This window comes from Pezoporus wallicus, unplaced genomic scaffold (genome assembly GCF_028554395.1).
Source record: "Pezoporus wallicus isolate ANWC-B61680 ecotype Strahan unplaced genomic scaffold, APGP_CSIRO_Pwel_v1 contig_14349, whole genome shotgun sequence".
NCBI classification, from domain to species: Eukaryota; Metazoa; Chordata; class Aves; order Psittaciformes; family Psittacidae; genus Pezoporus; species Pezoporus wallicus.
The window spans coordinates 1-14,741 of NW_026635006.1; the positions used below are offsets into that span (position 1 = coordinate 1).

A 14,741-nucleotide genomic window follows, 5' to 3' on the forward strand; every position below is an offset into this window, starting at 1 on the left:
CCCCGGTGAGGGCCATGGGGGGCCCGGAGCCGTCGGGATTCCCCCCCCCCGTGCGGCCCTTTCGGGGCGGGCGCTGCCCGGTGCCTCCCCCCAGGCCCCGCCGAGCCCCCCCCGCGTCGCCGCCGCCGCCCTCACCTGCGCGGCTCCGCGTCCGTGCCAGGCCTCGAACGGTCCCCACTCCGCCACGCCTCCGCCGCTCATTGGCCAGCGCGCCCCCAGGCCCGCCCTCCGCTTCGTTCTATTGGCTAACAACCGCCCCCCGGGGTGAGGCGGGGCTAGCGGCGGCTGACGCTCATTGGCGGCCGGCCGCGCCCGAGAGACGCAATTGGTCACACACCGCCTCCCCCGCACAGAAGCGCGACGCTCATTGGTCGGCGTAGCCGTCGCCGAGCCAATCGTAACCTCCTCACTGGCTGCCGTTCCTCTTGAGCGCCCCCCGGTGGAGCCGCCGTTACCCGCCCGTCCTTGCGCGCCCCCTGGCGGCGCCGCCGCGCTCAGGGCCGGGACGGGGCGGGGCCGGGCGGGGCGGGGCGGGGCCGGGAGGTGGCGGCGGCCGGACGCGACGGGCAGAGCCTCCCCCGCCGCCCCCCGGTGCCTGGGCCGGGGATGGGGAACGTGGAGAGCGCGGACGGGGAGGCGCTGTCCCGGGGACCGGGAGCGGCGGCGGCGGCCCAGGGGGGGCCCGGGCTGCTGGCCCCGGGCAAGATGCCGATGCCGGAGCCCTGCGAGCTGGAGGAGCGCTTCGCCCTGGTGCTGGTGAGACCCCGATCCCCGCCGCGGCCACGGGCGCCTGCTGCGCCCCTCAAGTTCCCGGTTCTCCCCGCCCCGTTCCCCGTTGCGCTTCCCCCGCGCTCCGTTCCCGGTCCCGGGGGCTCCTCCTCCAGGTCCCGCCGCGCTCTCCCGGTCCGCCCCTACCCGCGGCCCCTCCCGGTGCGCCCGCCCGGGCCGAACCCTCCCGCGCAGCGCTCCCCTCCCGGCGTCCGGCTGCGGGCGGACACCGGCGCCAAGAGGAACCGGGGGCGGGCGGACAGCGCCGGTGCCGCGGGCGTGGGCAGCGGCTGCGGGGCGGGGGGAGCCCGGCCCGGGACATCCCCGGGGGGTGACGCCGCTCCCGGTGCCAGCGGGGGGGGGGCCCTCGGGACCCGGAGTTTGTTGCCGGGAAGGTCTCGTCGAGGTGGCGGACGGGGCTGGATGCGGATCCCAGCGCGCTCCCGGGGCCGCTGTCCCGGCCGGGGCGGTGGCTACCGCGCTGCGGTCACCGGCCAAGACTGCGGTGCCCCCCGGTACCGGGGCGTCTCTGCGGTGACCCCGGCAGCGCCGCTGTCACGGGAGGCACCGCGTCCCCGGTGGCCGGTTCGCAGGGGTGGGATGCGGCGGCAGGGCCACCAGGACCGGGTGACACCGGGGGCTCCCGGTGGTGGCGGAAGCCACGGCCGGGCAGGAAATACCGAGCGTGGTCCCGCGGGGCTCTGGGAGCAGGAACCGGGGGGTACCGGTGGCTCACCGGCACCACCGTGCCAGGGGGACCCATTGCCCGTCCCCACGTCCCACGCGGGGCGGATGCGGGAGCCGGTCCCGGTGGGGCCGGTGGCGGGGGGGGCGCATCCTGCTGGGCGAGGCCGATGGCGGGGGGAGGAAGCTGACATACTGGGGGGGTGGCACTGGGAGACCCCGGCTCTGTTTCCCCCCCGGTCCCGGTTGCTTCTCACGGGCTGGGGCTTCAGCGCCGGTGGCCAGGGACGATCCAGCCCCGGTGTCCCGGGATGGTCTCCCGGGGGGCGGAGGCTCATTCAACCGAGGGGGGGGTCCCCGGTGCGGGGGGGCGGTGGCGGAGGAAGTACCCGGCCGGGAGCGGCCCCGCTCCCACCACAAAGGCAGGAAGCGAGCGGCGGGAATGCCGGTGAGGGCGGCTGCTCTTCAAAGCCGCCCCCGGTGCCCCCGGCGGGGGCCCCCCTGTTCGTCCCCTCCGCCAGCCCCGGGGTGTCCCCGGGGGCCCCGTTTTACCGGTGCCCGCCGTGTGGCAATAGCGGGGCCCTCTGGGGACGGGGGCAGCGCTCCCGTGGGGGGGTCCCCGTCGTGGCGGTGCCGCTGCCAGCCCCCTGGCGCTGTCCCCTGCCCGGGGGTGCCCGGCCTCGCCCAGGCGTTGTCCCGGTTTCCTGCTGCTCGCGAGGCCAGGAGGGGGACCAGGGAGGGATAATTTTAGCTGCCACGGAGCTGGTGGAGCAAAGGCATCTCCCGGCTGCGGCGGTGACCGGATCCCGGTAACGGCACCTCCCGCCTCCGGGGTGGCATCGCCGGGACAGCGCCATCCCGCACCCCCGTTTGCCACCTTGCTGGTTCAGGAGACGCCTCGTGTCCCGGTCCCGGTCCCCGCCATGGAGATGCCCGGTGCCTTGGGCACCGCGGTCAGGGACCAGAGGCTGCGGTTCTGCGGCAAGGAAGAGGGAGCAGACAGGAAGGATGCGCGAGATTTGGTGCAGCCGGTGGCTGGCGCCTGGCCCTGGTGGCACTGCTGTCACCGTGTCACACTGCTGCCTGTGCCACTCCATCCCTGTGCCACACCATGGCCCCTGTGCCACACCGTTGTCCCTATGTGCTTCCCCGTGCCAGGGTCCCTGGCTGTGTCCTCCGGGGGTGGCAGTGTCACCATGTCCCCCCTTTTGCCCCAGAGCTCCATGAACCTGCCCCCAGATAAAGCCCGGCTCCTGAGGCAGTATGACAACGAGAAGAAGTGGGACCTCATCTGCGACCAGGTTGGGGGCTATGGGGGGCCATGGCTGGTCCATGGGGGACTATGGGGGGCTCTGCTTCCGTTCTGGTGCCACCAACACCCCTGTGTCCTCTCCAGGAGCGGTTCCAGGTCAAGAGCCCCCCCCATGCTTACATCCAAAAGCTGCGGAGCTTCCTGGAGCCGGGCGTCACGAGGAAGGTGAGGGATGGAGGGGGGGTCCTGGGGGGACTCAGGAGGCTGCAGGAGCCGGGGGGCGGCCGGCTCAGCCTTGCTCTGCCCCCAGAAGTTCAGGAGGAGGGTGCAGGAGTCCACCAAGGTCCTGCGTGAGCTGGAGATCAGCCTGAGGACAAACCACATCGGGTGAGTCCGGGCTCCGCGGGGGGGGCTCTTCGGGCTCCCGGGGCGGGGGGGAGCTGCGTGGTCCCGGCCCGGCCGCGCCGCAGCTGCAGGGGAAGCCGGAGGCGCTGCAGGAACTGCTCCGGTTCCTGCCCCGGCCGTGCCGCGGGACCCTAGCTGCCGCTGCAGGTCGCGGGAGCGGATGTTGCGGGCGGGTGCCGCCGGTGCCGCCCCCCGTGGGAGCTGCTCCAGGCACCGGGAGGGGGGGGGTTGACCCCGGCAGGGTCCGGGGAAGGGTCGGGGGGGTCTCCGTTACCGGGGGTGCGCGGGACCGCTAGTGCATGGGCCGGGGCTGAGCCCCGCCACCGGCCCCAGCGCGGCCGCGACTTTCGGCTCTTCCCCAACCGCGGCCCGAAAATAGCAGCAGCCGGAGACAGGAAACGAGCTGGGGCGAGGGGCTGGCGCCGGCAGGAAAGGGGCGGCCCCCGGGAGCCCCCCCCCCATCTCCCGCCGCTGCCTGACTCACGGGCTGCAGGCAGGGAGCAGGCAGGGAACAGGCAGGGCGCAGGCAGGCGTGGGGTCCCCTGAGGCCGTGCATTCACACCCAGCACCCCTGGGTGTAGCCTCTCCCTGTGCACACGGACCCGCTCCCCATGTGCCCGTGCATCCCAACAGCCTTCCGGGGTGTTGAGCACCCCAAGCCCCCCATCCCATCCAGGGGTGCTCTCCCCCAGCACCCAGGTCAGCTTCCCGCGGGCCCGAGCCCTCCCTGCCCTGCAGCCAACAGATAAAGCTGCGCCGGGGCTGGCGCCGCCGATAGCTGAGGGGGCTGCAACGGCCGCTGAGCCCTGGGACACCCCCTCAGCATCCCCTTGTGCTGGGTTCCCTATGGTGGTGATGGGGGGGATCACAGTGGGAGTGGGGGTGTCCCCAGCTCCAGCGGGCTCTGATGGGTGCTCGGTGCTATAGGTGGGTGCGTGAGTTCCTCAATGATGAGAACAAGGGGCTGGATGTGCTGGTGAACTACCTGTCCTTTGCCCAGTGCGCCGTCATGTGAGTGGGGTGCTGGGGTGGGGCCTGGGATGCTGGGCGGGGGGGGGGGGGGCACGGCAATTCCCTCCTATCAGCCTCTGATCAGCACCATGGGGTCTGGAGGGACACGAGATGCTCATCCTCATGCTGCCCACCCAGTCTTGTGGTCCTGGGGCCCTCCTTGATCCTCTCCGTGCTCTGCTGCTGCCACCTGCTTCAGCGCTTGCTGCGGTGGCTGCTGCTGCTCCACGCTGAAGCCGTGTGCTCCATCCCTGTGTGCTCCATCCCCGTGTGCCCCCTTCCCCGTGTGCTCCCGTCCATTCCCCGTGTGCCAGGTTGGATTTTGAGGGGCTGGAAGGTGAGGACGGCGCGCTGGAGAAGCTGCGCGCCTGGAGCAGGTCCATCGAGGATCTGCAGCCCCCCAGCGCTCTGCCCGCGCCCTTCGGCAGCAGCATCGCCCGCTCCGCTCGCCAGAGTGCCCTACGGTACGTACCCACCGCGGCCGGTGGGTCCCGCCAGTGCCACGCTCTGCCATGGTGTGTGCCCTGTGCCATGCACCATCCTCCACTGGTGTGTGTGCCTTGTGCCATGCATCATTCTGCACTGGTGTGTGCCTTGTGCCATGCATCATCCTGCACTGGTGTGTGCCTTGTGCCATGCATCATTCTGCATTGGTGTGTGCCTTGTGCCATGCATCATTCTGCACTGGTGTATGCCCTGTGCCATGCATCATCCTCCACTGGTGTGTGCCCTGTGCTATGCACCATCCTTCACTGGTGTGTGCCTTGCACCATGCATCATCCTGCCATGGTGTGTGCCCTGTGCCATGCATCATCCTGCACTGGTGTGTGCCTTGTGCCATGCACCATCCTGCACTGGTGCATGCTCTGTGCCATGCACCATCCTGCCTTGCACCATGCATCATCCTGCCATGGTGTGTGCCCTGTGCCATACACCACCATCCTGCACTGGTGTATGCCCTGTGCCATGCATCATCCTGCCATGGTGTGTGCCCTGTGCCACACGTTGCCCACGGTGCACCCTGTACCTTGCCTGTGCCGTGCCCGGTGCCACCCGTGCCACATCCCGCGCTGCCCCATGTGTGCTGCTGCTGTCCCCATCCCTGTGCCGCTGCCTCCGCTCGCCCCAGCTCTGGCTCTGCCCCGGGGTAACTCGCCCCGTCTCTGCTTCCAGGCCCGGGTCCCCCTGTCCCCTCTGGCTCTGCTCTCTCTCTCTCTCTGCCGGTAAGTACCGGCTGCTGGCGCCATCCTCCGGCCCTCTCGCCCTCCGGTTGCTTCTCTCTGCCTCTCCCCCTCCCGAAGCCGCGCTGTCCCCGCCATGGTCCCACGGGTCCGGTGCATCCCCACTGGCAGGGTCCCGCTCACCGGAGCCCCGTGTCCCCCCTAGCTACGGGACGCTGCCGAGCCGCAGGGCACTGAAGAACTCGCGCCTGGTGAGCCAGAAGGACGACGTCCACCTCTGCATCATGTGCCTCCGGGCCATCATGAACTACCAGGTACCAGGGCAGGGGACACGCGCACCCCTGGTGCCACCATTGCCACTGCGCCGGTGCCGCTAATGCCGTCCCTGCTCCGTCCCCACAGTACGGCTTCAACCTGGTCATGTCCCATCCCCATGCTGTTAATGAGATTGCTCTGAGCCTCAATAACAAGAACCCGAGGTAAGGGGGCGTCTGGCAATGGGGGAGTCCCTGGTGCAGTGTGATGTTGATAGCGTGGTGGTGATGATGGTGATGGTGGTGGTGTGGCTCTGCCCCAGGATGAAGGCGCTGGTGCTGGAGCTGTTGGCAGCTGTCTGCTTGGTGAGGGGTGGCCACGAGATCATCTTGGCTGCCTTCGACAACTTCAAGGAGGTACCAACAGTGGGACCAGGCTGGGATGGGGGCACTGGGAGCAGCAGGATCAGGCTGGGACTGAGGACCAGGATCCAGGGGATGGGGGTCCGTGGCTGGGGTGGGGGGAGCTCCACGTTCACCCCATATCTGCTGCCTGCTCAGGTCTGCAAGGAGAAGCACCGCTTCGAGCGGCTGATGGACTATTTCCGCAATGAGGACAGCAGCATCGACTTCATGGTGGGACACTGGTCTGTGGGATGGGATGGGATTTGGGGGGGGGGGGGCGCTCCAGTGACACCAGCCCTGCCTGCAGGTCGCCTGCATGCAGTTCATCAACATCGTGGTGCACTCAGTGGAGGACATGAACTTCCGCGTCCATCTCCAGTATGAGTTCACCAAGCTGGGGCTGGAGGAGTTCCTGCAGGTATGGGGGGACAAAGGGGCCGGAGGGGGATCCCTGGTGGACCCCCCCATCCCTGATGCTGCCCCAATGCCCGCAGAAGTCGAGGCACACGGAGAGCGAGAAGCTGCAGGTACAGATCCAAGCGTACCTGGACAACGTCTTTGACGTGGGGGGGCTGCTGGAGGATGCCGAGACCAAGAACGTGGCACTGGAGAAGGTGGAGGAGCTGGAGGAGCATCTCTCCCATGTACGTGAGCACAGGGACACGGGTCCTGGCTGTGCTGACACTGGAGGGGTGGGTCCCGGCGCTGGTGTCACATCCGTGCCCCCCCCCAGCTAACGGAGAAGCTGCTGGACCTGGAGAACGAGAACATGATGCGGGTGGCGGAGCTGGAGAAGCAGCTGCTGCAGCGGGAGAAGGAGCTGGAGGTGGTCAAGGTGAGGTGGGGGGGAGGGTCCGTGGGGTGGTCCGGCCGCCCCCCCGGTGCTGACCCCCTCCCCGCGCAGGAAACCTACGAGCACACGAGCCACCAAGTGCGCACCCTGCGGCGCCTGATCCAGGAGAAGGACGAAGCGTTCCGGCGGCGCTACGGCTCCGAGCCGCCCCCGGCGCCGGGCACCGAGGCCCTGCCCCAGCCCCAGCCCGAGCCCCCGGGGGACACCCCGAGGGTCTCCGTCCTGCCCCCCGCCGAGCCCGCGCCTCCCCCGCCGCCGCCTGCGCCCCCCCTGCCGCCCCCCGCCCCCCCGCTGCCCGGTGAGTCCATGGGGAGAGCCCGAACCGGGCAGCTGGGGTTGCAGCATCCCCGCGATGGGGAGGGAGCCTCCAAACAGGGGTGTCCCTGGTGCCGGGTGACTCCTGAGGATGGGGGTACCCGAAACAAGGCCTCACCCTCCCCTCTCTTCACAGGCAAGTGCCCCCCAGCTCCGCCACTGCCCGGGGCTTCACCCTCCATCGCCCTCACTGTGGGGCTCTCGGGTATGTGGGGACCATGGGTTGCAATGCCAAGGAAGGGGTGGCACGGGGGGGGCACAAGGGGGGGCTGAGCCGGCTCCTGCCCTGCTGCAGCCATCCGCATCAAGAAGCCCATCAAAACCAAGTTCCGGCTGCCGGTCTTCAACTGGACGGCGCTGAAGCCCAACCAGATCAGCGGGACCGTGTTCAGCGAGCTGGATGATGAGCGGGTGCTGGAGGTGAGCCGGGACCGCCCCCTGAGCAGTGCCACCACTGCTCCCCCCTCTGAGCCCCCTCCTCGCCCCACCAGGACCTGGACCTGGAGCGCTTCGAGGAGCTGTTCAAGACCAAGGCGCAGGGGCCAGCACTCGACCTGGTGTGTGCCAAGAGCAAGGGAGCGCAGAAGGCAGCGAGCAAAGTGACGCTGCTGGAGGCCAACCGCGCCAAGAACCTGGCCATCACCCTGCGCAAAGCTGGCCGCAGCACCGAGGAGATCTGCAGGGCCATCCACACGTGTGTGGGGGGGAAGCGGGGGCAAGGGGGCATGGTTGGGGGACAGGGGGATGGTTGGGATGCAGGGGGGATGGTTAGGATGCAGTGGGGATGGTTTGGGTGCAATGGGGATGGTTGTGGTGCAGTGGGGATGGTTGGGGTGCAGGGGGGATGGTTTGGGTGCAATGGGGATGGTTGGGGCGCAGGGGGATGATTGGGGTGCAGTGAAGATGGTTGGGGTGCAGTGGAGATGGTTGGGATGCAGGGGGGATGGTTTGGGTGCAATGGGGATGGTTGGGGTGCAGGGGGATGGTTAGGATGCAGTGGGGATGGTTGGGGTGCAGGGAGATGGTTTGGGTGCAATGGGGATGGTTGGGGTGCAGGGGGATGGTTGGGATGCAGTGGGGATGGTTGGGGTGCAGGGGGATGGTTGGGATGCAGTGGGGATGGTTGGGGTGCAGGGGGATGGTTGGGATGCAGGGAGATGGTTTGGGTGCAATGGGGATGGTTGGGGTGCAGGGGGATGGTTGGGATGCAGTGGGGATGGTTGGGGTGCAGGGGGATGGTTGGGATGCAGTGGGGATGGTTGGGGTGCAGGGGGATGGTTGGGATGCAGTGGGGATGGTTGGGGTGCAGGGGGATGGTTGGGATGCAGGGGGGATGGTGGGGATGGTTGGGGTGCAGGGGGATGGTTGGGATGCAGGGAGATGGTTTGGGTGCAATGGGGATGGTTGGGGTGCAGGGGGATGGTTGGGATGCAGTGGGGATGGTTGGGGTGCAGGGGGATGGTTGGGGTGCAGGGGGATGGTTGGGGTGCAATGGCTCTGGTTGGGGTGCAATGGCTCCGGTCGGGGTGCACTGGGCGCAGGTTTGACCTGGCGACGCTGCCGGTGGACTTTGTGGAGTGCCTGATGCGGTTCCTGCCCACGGAGGCGGAGGCGAAGGCGCTGCGGCAGTACGAGCGCGAGCGGAAGCCGCTGGAGGAGCTGGCGGACGAGGACCGCTTCATGCTGCACTTCAGCAAGGTGGAGCGGCTGCCGCAGCGCATGGCCATCATGGCCTTCCTCGGCAACTTTGCTGACAACCTCCAGATGCTCACACCGGTACGAGCCAGGGACGGGGGCTTTGCGCCCACGGGTGCACCCAAAGGGACCCTGCTGACCCCGCTCCCGTCCCCCTGCAGCAGCTCAATGCCATCATCGCGGCCTCAGCCTCTGTTAAGTCGTCCCAGAAGCTCAAGCACATGTTGGAGGTGGGTTGGATCCTGCCCTCCATCCTCGCTGTCCCGTGTCCTGCTCCTTGCTGACCCCCTTTCCTGCTGGATCCCTGCAGATCATCCTGGCACTGGGCAACTACATGAACAGCAGCAAGCGCGGCGCTGTCTACGGCTTCAAGCTGCAGAGCCTGGACCTGGTGGGCAGCGCTGGGATTCCCCCATCCTGGAGCGGGCAGCGCGGGGATCCCCAGCTCTGAGCCCCCCATCCTGAATCCTCCGGCAGCTCCTGGACACCAAATCAACGGACAGGAAGATGACGCTGCTGCACTTCATCGCGCTGACGGTGCGGGAGAAGTACCCGGAGCTGGCGACCTTCTGGCAGGAGCTGCACTTCGTGGAGAAGGCGGCTGCAGGTACCCCCCGTACCGCACCTCAACCCCCCCCCCCCCGAGCACCCCCTGTGCGTGCCCTGAGCCTGGCCCCACGTCCCCGCAGTGTCCCTGGAGAACGTGCTGCTGGACGTGAAGGAGCTGGGCCGGGGCATGGAGCTGCTGCGGCGTGAGTGCGGGCTGCACGAGCACAGCGTCCTGCGCGGCTTCCTGGCCAGCAGCGAGGGCAAACTGGAGCGGCTGCAGCGGGACGCGCGCACGGCCGAGGTGAGGCCTCCTGCGCCCCTTCAACACCCCTTGTGCTCCTCTTGTGCTCCCCTTGTGTGCCCCTTGTGCTCCCTTTGTGCTCCCCTTGTGCACCCCTCGTATGCCAGCGCTGTCCCTGTCCCCGCTCCAGGACGCCTACAACACCGTGGTGCGGTACTTCGGCGAGAGCCCCAAGACCACCCCCCCGTCCGTCTTCTTCCCAGTCTTTGTCCGCTTCATCCGCTCCTATAAGGTGAGGCTGGGCCGGGAGGTGACCCTGGGGGAAGTGTGCACAGGGAAGGGGCCGTCTCCATCACCCCCCCTCGCTCCGGCAGGATGCGGAGCTGGAGAACGAGACACGGAAGAAGCAGGAGGAGGTGATGCGGGAGAAGCTGCTGGCGCAGGAGGCCAAAAAGCAGGAGAAGGTGAGTGCGGGGGGGGGACACACAAATGGGACCCCCCCCCATTCCGTGCACCCCCCAACCTGTGCCCCCTCCCCGCCCAGCGCAACAAGTGGCAGCAGCAGGAGCTGATCGCGGAGCTGCGGCGGCGCCAGGCCAAGGACCATCGCCCGGTCTACGAGGGCAAAGACGGCACCATCGAGGACATCATCACCGGTATGGCCCCCGCCGCCCCCAGCCCGGCCCCCCGCGGCCTCGCCGCGCCCCGGGAGGCTGACGTGTCCCTGTGCCCCCCACCCCCCAGCGCTGAAGAGCGTCCCCTTCACCGCCCGCACGGCCAAGCGCGGGTCCCGCTTCTTCTGCGACCCGGCGCACCACGACGAGTCCAACTGTTAGCGTCAGGTACCACGGCATGCTGAGACCCCCGGTACCGCTGAGCCCCTCCGGTACCGCGGAGCCCACCCCGGTACCGCCGAGCCTCCCCGGTACCGCCGAGCCCCCACGGTACTGCCGAGCCCCCCTGGTACCGCTGAGCCATCCGGCCCCGCATGCCCCCTCCTGCACGCCCCCTCCTCGCATGCCATCACCCCAGGGTGCCCCTCAGGTCCTGGTACAGGATCCCAGCACCAGATTCCAGTGCAATGTGGAGGTTCTGGCATGAGACCCTGGCACTGGATCCTGGTGCAAGGGGGGATTTGCTGCATGGGGGCTCTGATGCAGATCAGGGTCCTGGTGCAATACTGGATCCCAGTGCTACACTGGATCCCAGGACAGGATCCCGGTGCTACATGGGATTCTGGTGCAGGATCCTGGTGCTATACTGGATCCCAGTGCAGGTTCCCAGTGCTACACTGGATCCTGGAGCTATACTGGATCCCAGTGCTACACTGGATCCTGGTGCAATACTGGATGCCAGCACAGGATCCCGATGCTATATGGGATCCTGGTGCAGGATCTTGGTGCTATACTGGATGCCAGTGCTATACGGGATCCCAGCGCTACACTGGATCCTGGTCCTCCACTGGATCCCAGCCAGGTGCCTCAGCCCCTGACACAGCCCCTTCCCCTCTCAGCCCGCAGGTGGATCCGGCTGTAGCTGTGGCAGGGCCTGGACCCCAGCACTGGATGGGGGGGGCACTACCTGGACACCCCCTCCCACCTGCATTGGGGCCCAGCTGACCCTTGGGGGTGCCCCCACCCCATTGGGGTTCTCCCCCACAGCTCCCCATGGGGACCATGGGGCACCCACCCCTGCGCTCGTCACTTTGACCACAGATGTGAACACTAATTGCCAAAGAAAAGGGACCAAAGCCAGGCTGGGGGGGGGAGTGGCAGGACGGTGCCCCCCCCATCTCAGCCCCAGACCCCCCCCAATCCAATCCCCCCCCCCCGTGACTTTTTGTACATGTGAAATATATGGAGACTTTTACATGGCTGCTGCCTGCTTTGGGGGGGTACAGTGGGGGTTTGGGAAGCATCCCCGCGCTGGGAATCCCATATCCTGGGGAGGGGGGGCACATACATGTAGGCATGAGATCCTTAAATAGTGGGGTGCTATTAACTATAGGGGATTGAAGGGAGGGAGAAGCCCCCCCCTTCGCCCATCTCACTTGAGGTGGTCCCAGTGCACCCAGTGACGGCAGCTGGGGGGAATTGGGAACAGTTTAGGGCTGGGGGGTCTTTGGGAACAAAGGGAAAAGGGGATGGAAGGACAGGATATGGCCTGAGCATCACTGGGGCCAAAGAATGCAGCTCCAGCATCTCCACCATTTGGATACAAGGGGCTGGGAAGGGCAGGATGCAACCCCAGATCTGCCCCCCCAGCACAGTAGGGCAGAAGCAGCCCCCAGGGCAGGGCCCAGCCCAAGGATTAACCCTGACAACAGGGAATAAAAGTTTCCCTTAATCCCCCCAGGGGATTACCAGCACCGCCGCGCCCAGGACCCTTCTAATCCATGAGCACAAGTCCCCGGCGCCGTCCTGCTTCATCTGTGCTGCTGCGGGTGAAGCTGCTGTGGTCCCTCCGTCCATCCCTGCATCCCTGTGTCAATCCATGGGGCTCCGAGGGGTCCCTGGGTCCATCCATGGGGTCAGACGGGTCCCTCCGTGCCCTCGGGAACCCCCTCATGGGAGGGGCGCCGCTCGCCCTGGGCCAGGGGGGCCGCCAGGGGCTCGGCTCTCAGCAGCAGGTTACAGCCGAGGAAGAGGAGAGCCAAGGCGATGGTGGCACCAAGCACCAGGACAAGGGCGATCTGGGCAGCCTCAGCCACCCCCCAGGCGCTGGTCTGGGCCAATGTGGAGTTCAGCATCTCCTCCTCCTGGGAGCAGAGTGGTGGCAGTGACAGACGGGGAGGGTTTAAGTGATGTCAGGGACCGTCTTCATCACCCGCGGGCCCCTCCCAGCAGAGCCCAGCACCAGAGGGAAGGAAGCGGCTTCTTTGACCCTCCCTTGGTGATGTAGGAACTGTCCCATCCCTTGGGTGCACCCAGGGGGTCTCCTCTCCCTGGGGATGGGGGGGGAGCAGGGGGATCCCATTGACTGCCAGGACAGGAGCAGACTCCATAGGAAAGGAGAAACTCTTTATTGTTGCCCCCGTGGGGGCAGCAGCTCATCCCTGGAGGTGCCACCACAGGGGACAGGCAGGGACAGCACTGGCTGTGCCGCACAGGGAGGGCTGGAGGGCAGGCACAGGCAGGGCTGGCCGGGGTTTGGATGCCATCCCAGCTCCCACTGCGTACCCAGCAGCTCTCAGCCACTCTGGGAGCTGCGGAGCCGGTTCTCCAAGCCGGGCAAGTGGCCCATCGTGCAAAACAAACAAGCAGCAACCCCCAATTAAGGCCCAGGCCAAGTCCAGCTCCTGGCAGAGGCTTTCTGGAGGTGAAGAGGAGGGATCTGAGGTCCCAAAGAGCTGGGGGCAGGCAAACCTGTCTTGGTGGCACCTATAGGGCCAGAGTGTCCTTGATGAGGCGGCGCATGGTGGTGGTGACCGAGGTGCCCAGCGTGTCCGTGATCTGATAGGAGATCTTGTAGAGGTAGGGCTGCACGTCCTTCAGGCTGGTGTCAAAGACGTTGTCCACCTCCGACTGCGTGGGCATCTTGGGCAGGTACTCGTGGCGGTTCATCACCTCCACGATGTTGATGATCTTCTCGCAGAGCTTCTCGCCCACCTTCTCGCGGCAGATCTGCCGCTCCTGCTCGTTGGCCAGGTTCACCACGTTCACCTTGATGGTCCACAGCTCCCAGGGGATGCACTCGTCCGAGAAGGGCCAACGCGACTTCTTCTTCTGGTAGAACTCCAGGGAAATCTGCCCCATCCCATCGCTGCCCGAGCTGCGCAGCGCATCCTACAGGGACAGCACATGGCCCCGCTTAGGGGGGAACAAAGAAGTCCCTTCCCATTGCAGACCCAGCCTCAAGCTCCTGCTTTGTCCCTATGGGACCCCCTTTACCTGAGCTCCTGCTTTACCCCCATGGGACCCCCTTTACCTGAGCTCCTGTTTTACCCCCATGGGACCCCTTTACCTGAGCTCCTGTTTTACCCCCATGGGACCCCTTTACCTGAGCTCCTGCTTTACCCCCATGGGACCCCTTTACCTGAGCTCCTGTTTTACCCCCATGGGACCCCTTTACCTGAGCTCCTGTTTTACCCCCATGGGACCCCTTTACCTGAGCTCCTGCTTTACCCCCATGGGGCCCCTTTACCTGAGCTCCTGCTTTACCCCCATGGGACCCCTTTACCTGAGCTCCTGCTTTGTCCCCGCGGGCCCCCCTTACCTTGAACTCCCCCACCGCCTTGCGCAGGGCCCGGTCCAGCTCCTCGGAGGAGACCCGGACGTAGGCGAAGTCGATGAAGTCGCAGTCCACGTCCTGCGTGCCCACGGTGCCGATGGAGTAGGTGCCCTCCTTCTTGTAGTGGAACTTGCCGGTGCTGCGGTGCAGCAGGACCGTGTGCAGCACGGCCAGCATCGCCTCCTCCACCTGCCGGGCCTCCACCGACACCTCCAGCACCTCGGCGCGGCAGTTCATGGCGGGCCCGGCTCGGGGGGAGGCGCAGCACCGGGTCCTGCGGGCCAGCAGAGCCTCGTTGTGCCCCGTGCCCACCCCCGGGCCCCCCCGCCCCGCTCGGACCCGGCTCCCCCCGCTCGCGCGGCCTCGCCCTTGCTCCCGGCCCCGGCCCCGCACTCACCGCCCGGGCCCGACCATCCGACCGCAGGGAGGAGGGAAGTGGGGCAGCCCATCTGCGATGGGGGGAGCAGAACACGCCATCGACCAAAGTGCCAGCGCACCCCGCAGTAGAAGCCGTGTTTCCTCGCTCTACGCCTCTCGTTATTAACACTGTGCTTCTCGGTGGCGCGCCCCTGCTCGGTGCGGCCCCGGCGGCGGAATCGCTGTCCCCGTGCCGCGGCTCCCCCCCTCCGCTGCCTCTCGCTTGGTTCGTTCCGGACACATGCGCCACAGAGCTGGGCCCACCGCCGTGCAGAGCGGCACGCGTCCTCACAGCGCCCCCTGCTGGAGGAGAGACTGCAGCGGGGCTGGGGCCCCCCGTGACCCCCGGTGACCCCCCCCGGATGGGGACAGGGAGAGGCCACAGGGGACCAGGAGATGACACAGGGACACGGGACATAGGGACAGCAATGTGAGGACATGGGGAAAGCGGGGACAGACGGACATGGGACCCTAGGGACAG

General features: G+C 67.4%; 2 protein-coding genes and 1 long non-coding RNA gene across 6 annotated transcripts; 1 reads left to right on the forward strand and 2 right to left on the reverse strand.

Annotated features, from left to right (window-relative positions):
- Window positions 1-519: 519 nt before the first annotated feature.
- FMNL3 (formin like 3) lies at window positions 520-11,374 on the forward strand. 4 transcript variants are annotated; one of them, XM_057401019.1, is made up of 27 exons: window positions 520-756; window positions 2,670-2,753; window positions 2,849-2,929; window positions 3,015-3,091; window positions 4,037-4,120; window positions 4,435-4,584; window positions 5,507-5,615; window positions 5,704-5,780; window positions 5,879-5,972; window positions 6,117-6,191; window positions 6,268-6,378; window positions 6,455-6,604; window positions 6,694-6,795; window positions 6,865-7,111; window positions 7,265-7,333; window positions 7,424-7,548; window positions 7,620-7,822; window positions 8,670-8,904; window positions 8,985-9,053; window positions 9,134-9,214; window positions 9,301-9,430; window positions 9,513-9,673; window positions 9,804-9,905; window positions 9,988-10,077; window positions 10,158-10,269; window positions 10,358-10,455; window positions 11,127-11,374. In XM_057401019.1, the coding sequence occupies exons 1-26, from the start codon at window positions 607-609 to the stop codon at window positions 10,447-10,449; spliced, it is 3,060 nt and encodes a 1,019-aa protein (XP_057257002.1). In that variant the 5' UTR covers window positions 520-606; the 3' UTR covers window positions 10,450-10,455; window positions 11,127-11,374. The 4 variants fall into 4 exon arrangements, with proteins under 4 accessions (XP_057257002.1, XP_057257161.1, XP_057257089.1 ...); XM_057401178.1 differs by having other exon boundaries at window positions 6,458-6,604; XM_057401106.1 differs by having other exon boundaries at window positions 3,018-3,091.
- A 1,238-nt stretch (window positions 11,375-12,612) lies between these two features.
- ATG101 (autophagy related 101) lies at window positions 12,613-14,395 on the reverse strand. Its single transcript, XM_057400808.1, has 3 exons — window positions 14,241-14,395; window positions 13,829-14,117; window positions 12,613-13,398 (listed from the first exon to the last, which is right to left on the reverse strand). The coding sequence occupies exons 1-3, from the start codon at window positions 14,318-14,320 to the stop codon at window positions 12,994-12,996; spliced, it is 774 nt and encodes a 257-aa protein (XP_057256791.1). The 5' UTR covers window positions 14,321-14,395; the 3' UTR covers window positions 12,613-12,993.
- LOC130594764 (uncharacterized) lies at window positions 13,400-13,811 on the reverse strand. The gene is made up of 3 exons (XR_008971166.1): window positions 13,757-13,811; window positions 13,613-13,648; window positions 13,400-13,465 (listed from the first exon to the last, which is right to left on the reverse strand). It is a non-coding gene; the product is annotated as an uncharacterized LOC130594764 (long non-coding RNA).
- Window positions 14,396-14,741: the final 346 nt, after the last annotated feature.

Bases quoted from the DNA above. Each gene is read 5' to 3' on its own strand.
- FMNL3 (XM_057401019.1), top strand. From the start codon at position 607: ATGGGGAACGTGGAGAGCGCGGACGGGGAGGCGCTGTCCCGGGGACCG. The intron at 7,549-7,619 runs GTGAGCCGGGAC...TCGCCCCACCAG, and splicing joins ATGATGAGCGGGTGCTGGAG to GACCTGGACCTGGAGCGCTT. The intron at 10,270-10,357 runs GTATGGCCCCCG...CCCACCCCCCAG, and splicing joins CATCGAGGACATCATCACCG to CGCTGAAGAGCGTCCCCTTC.
- ATG101 (XM_057400808.1), bottom strand. From the start codon at position 14,320: ATGGCGTGTTCTGCTCCCCCCATCGCAGATGGGCTGCCCCACTTCCCT. The intron at 14,118-14,240 runs GTGAGTGCGGGG...GCTGGCCCGCAG, and splicing joins CGGATGGTCGGGCCCGGGCG to GACCCGGTGCTGCGCCTCCC. The intron at 13,399-13,828 runs GTAAGGGGGGCC...CTGTCCCTGTAG, and splicing joins AGGCGGTGGGGGAGTTCAAG to GATGCGCTGCGCAGCTCGGG.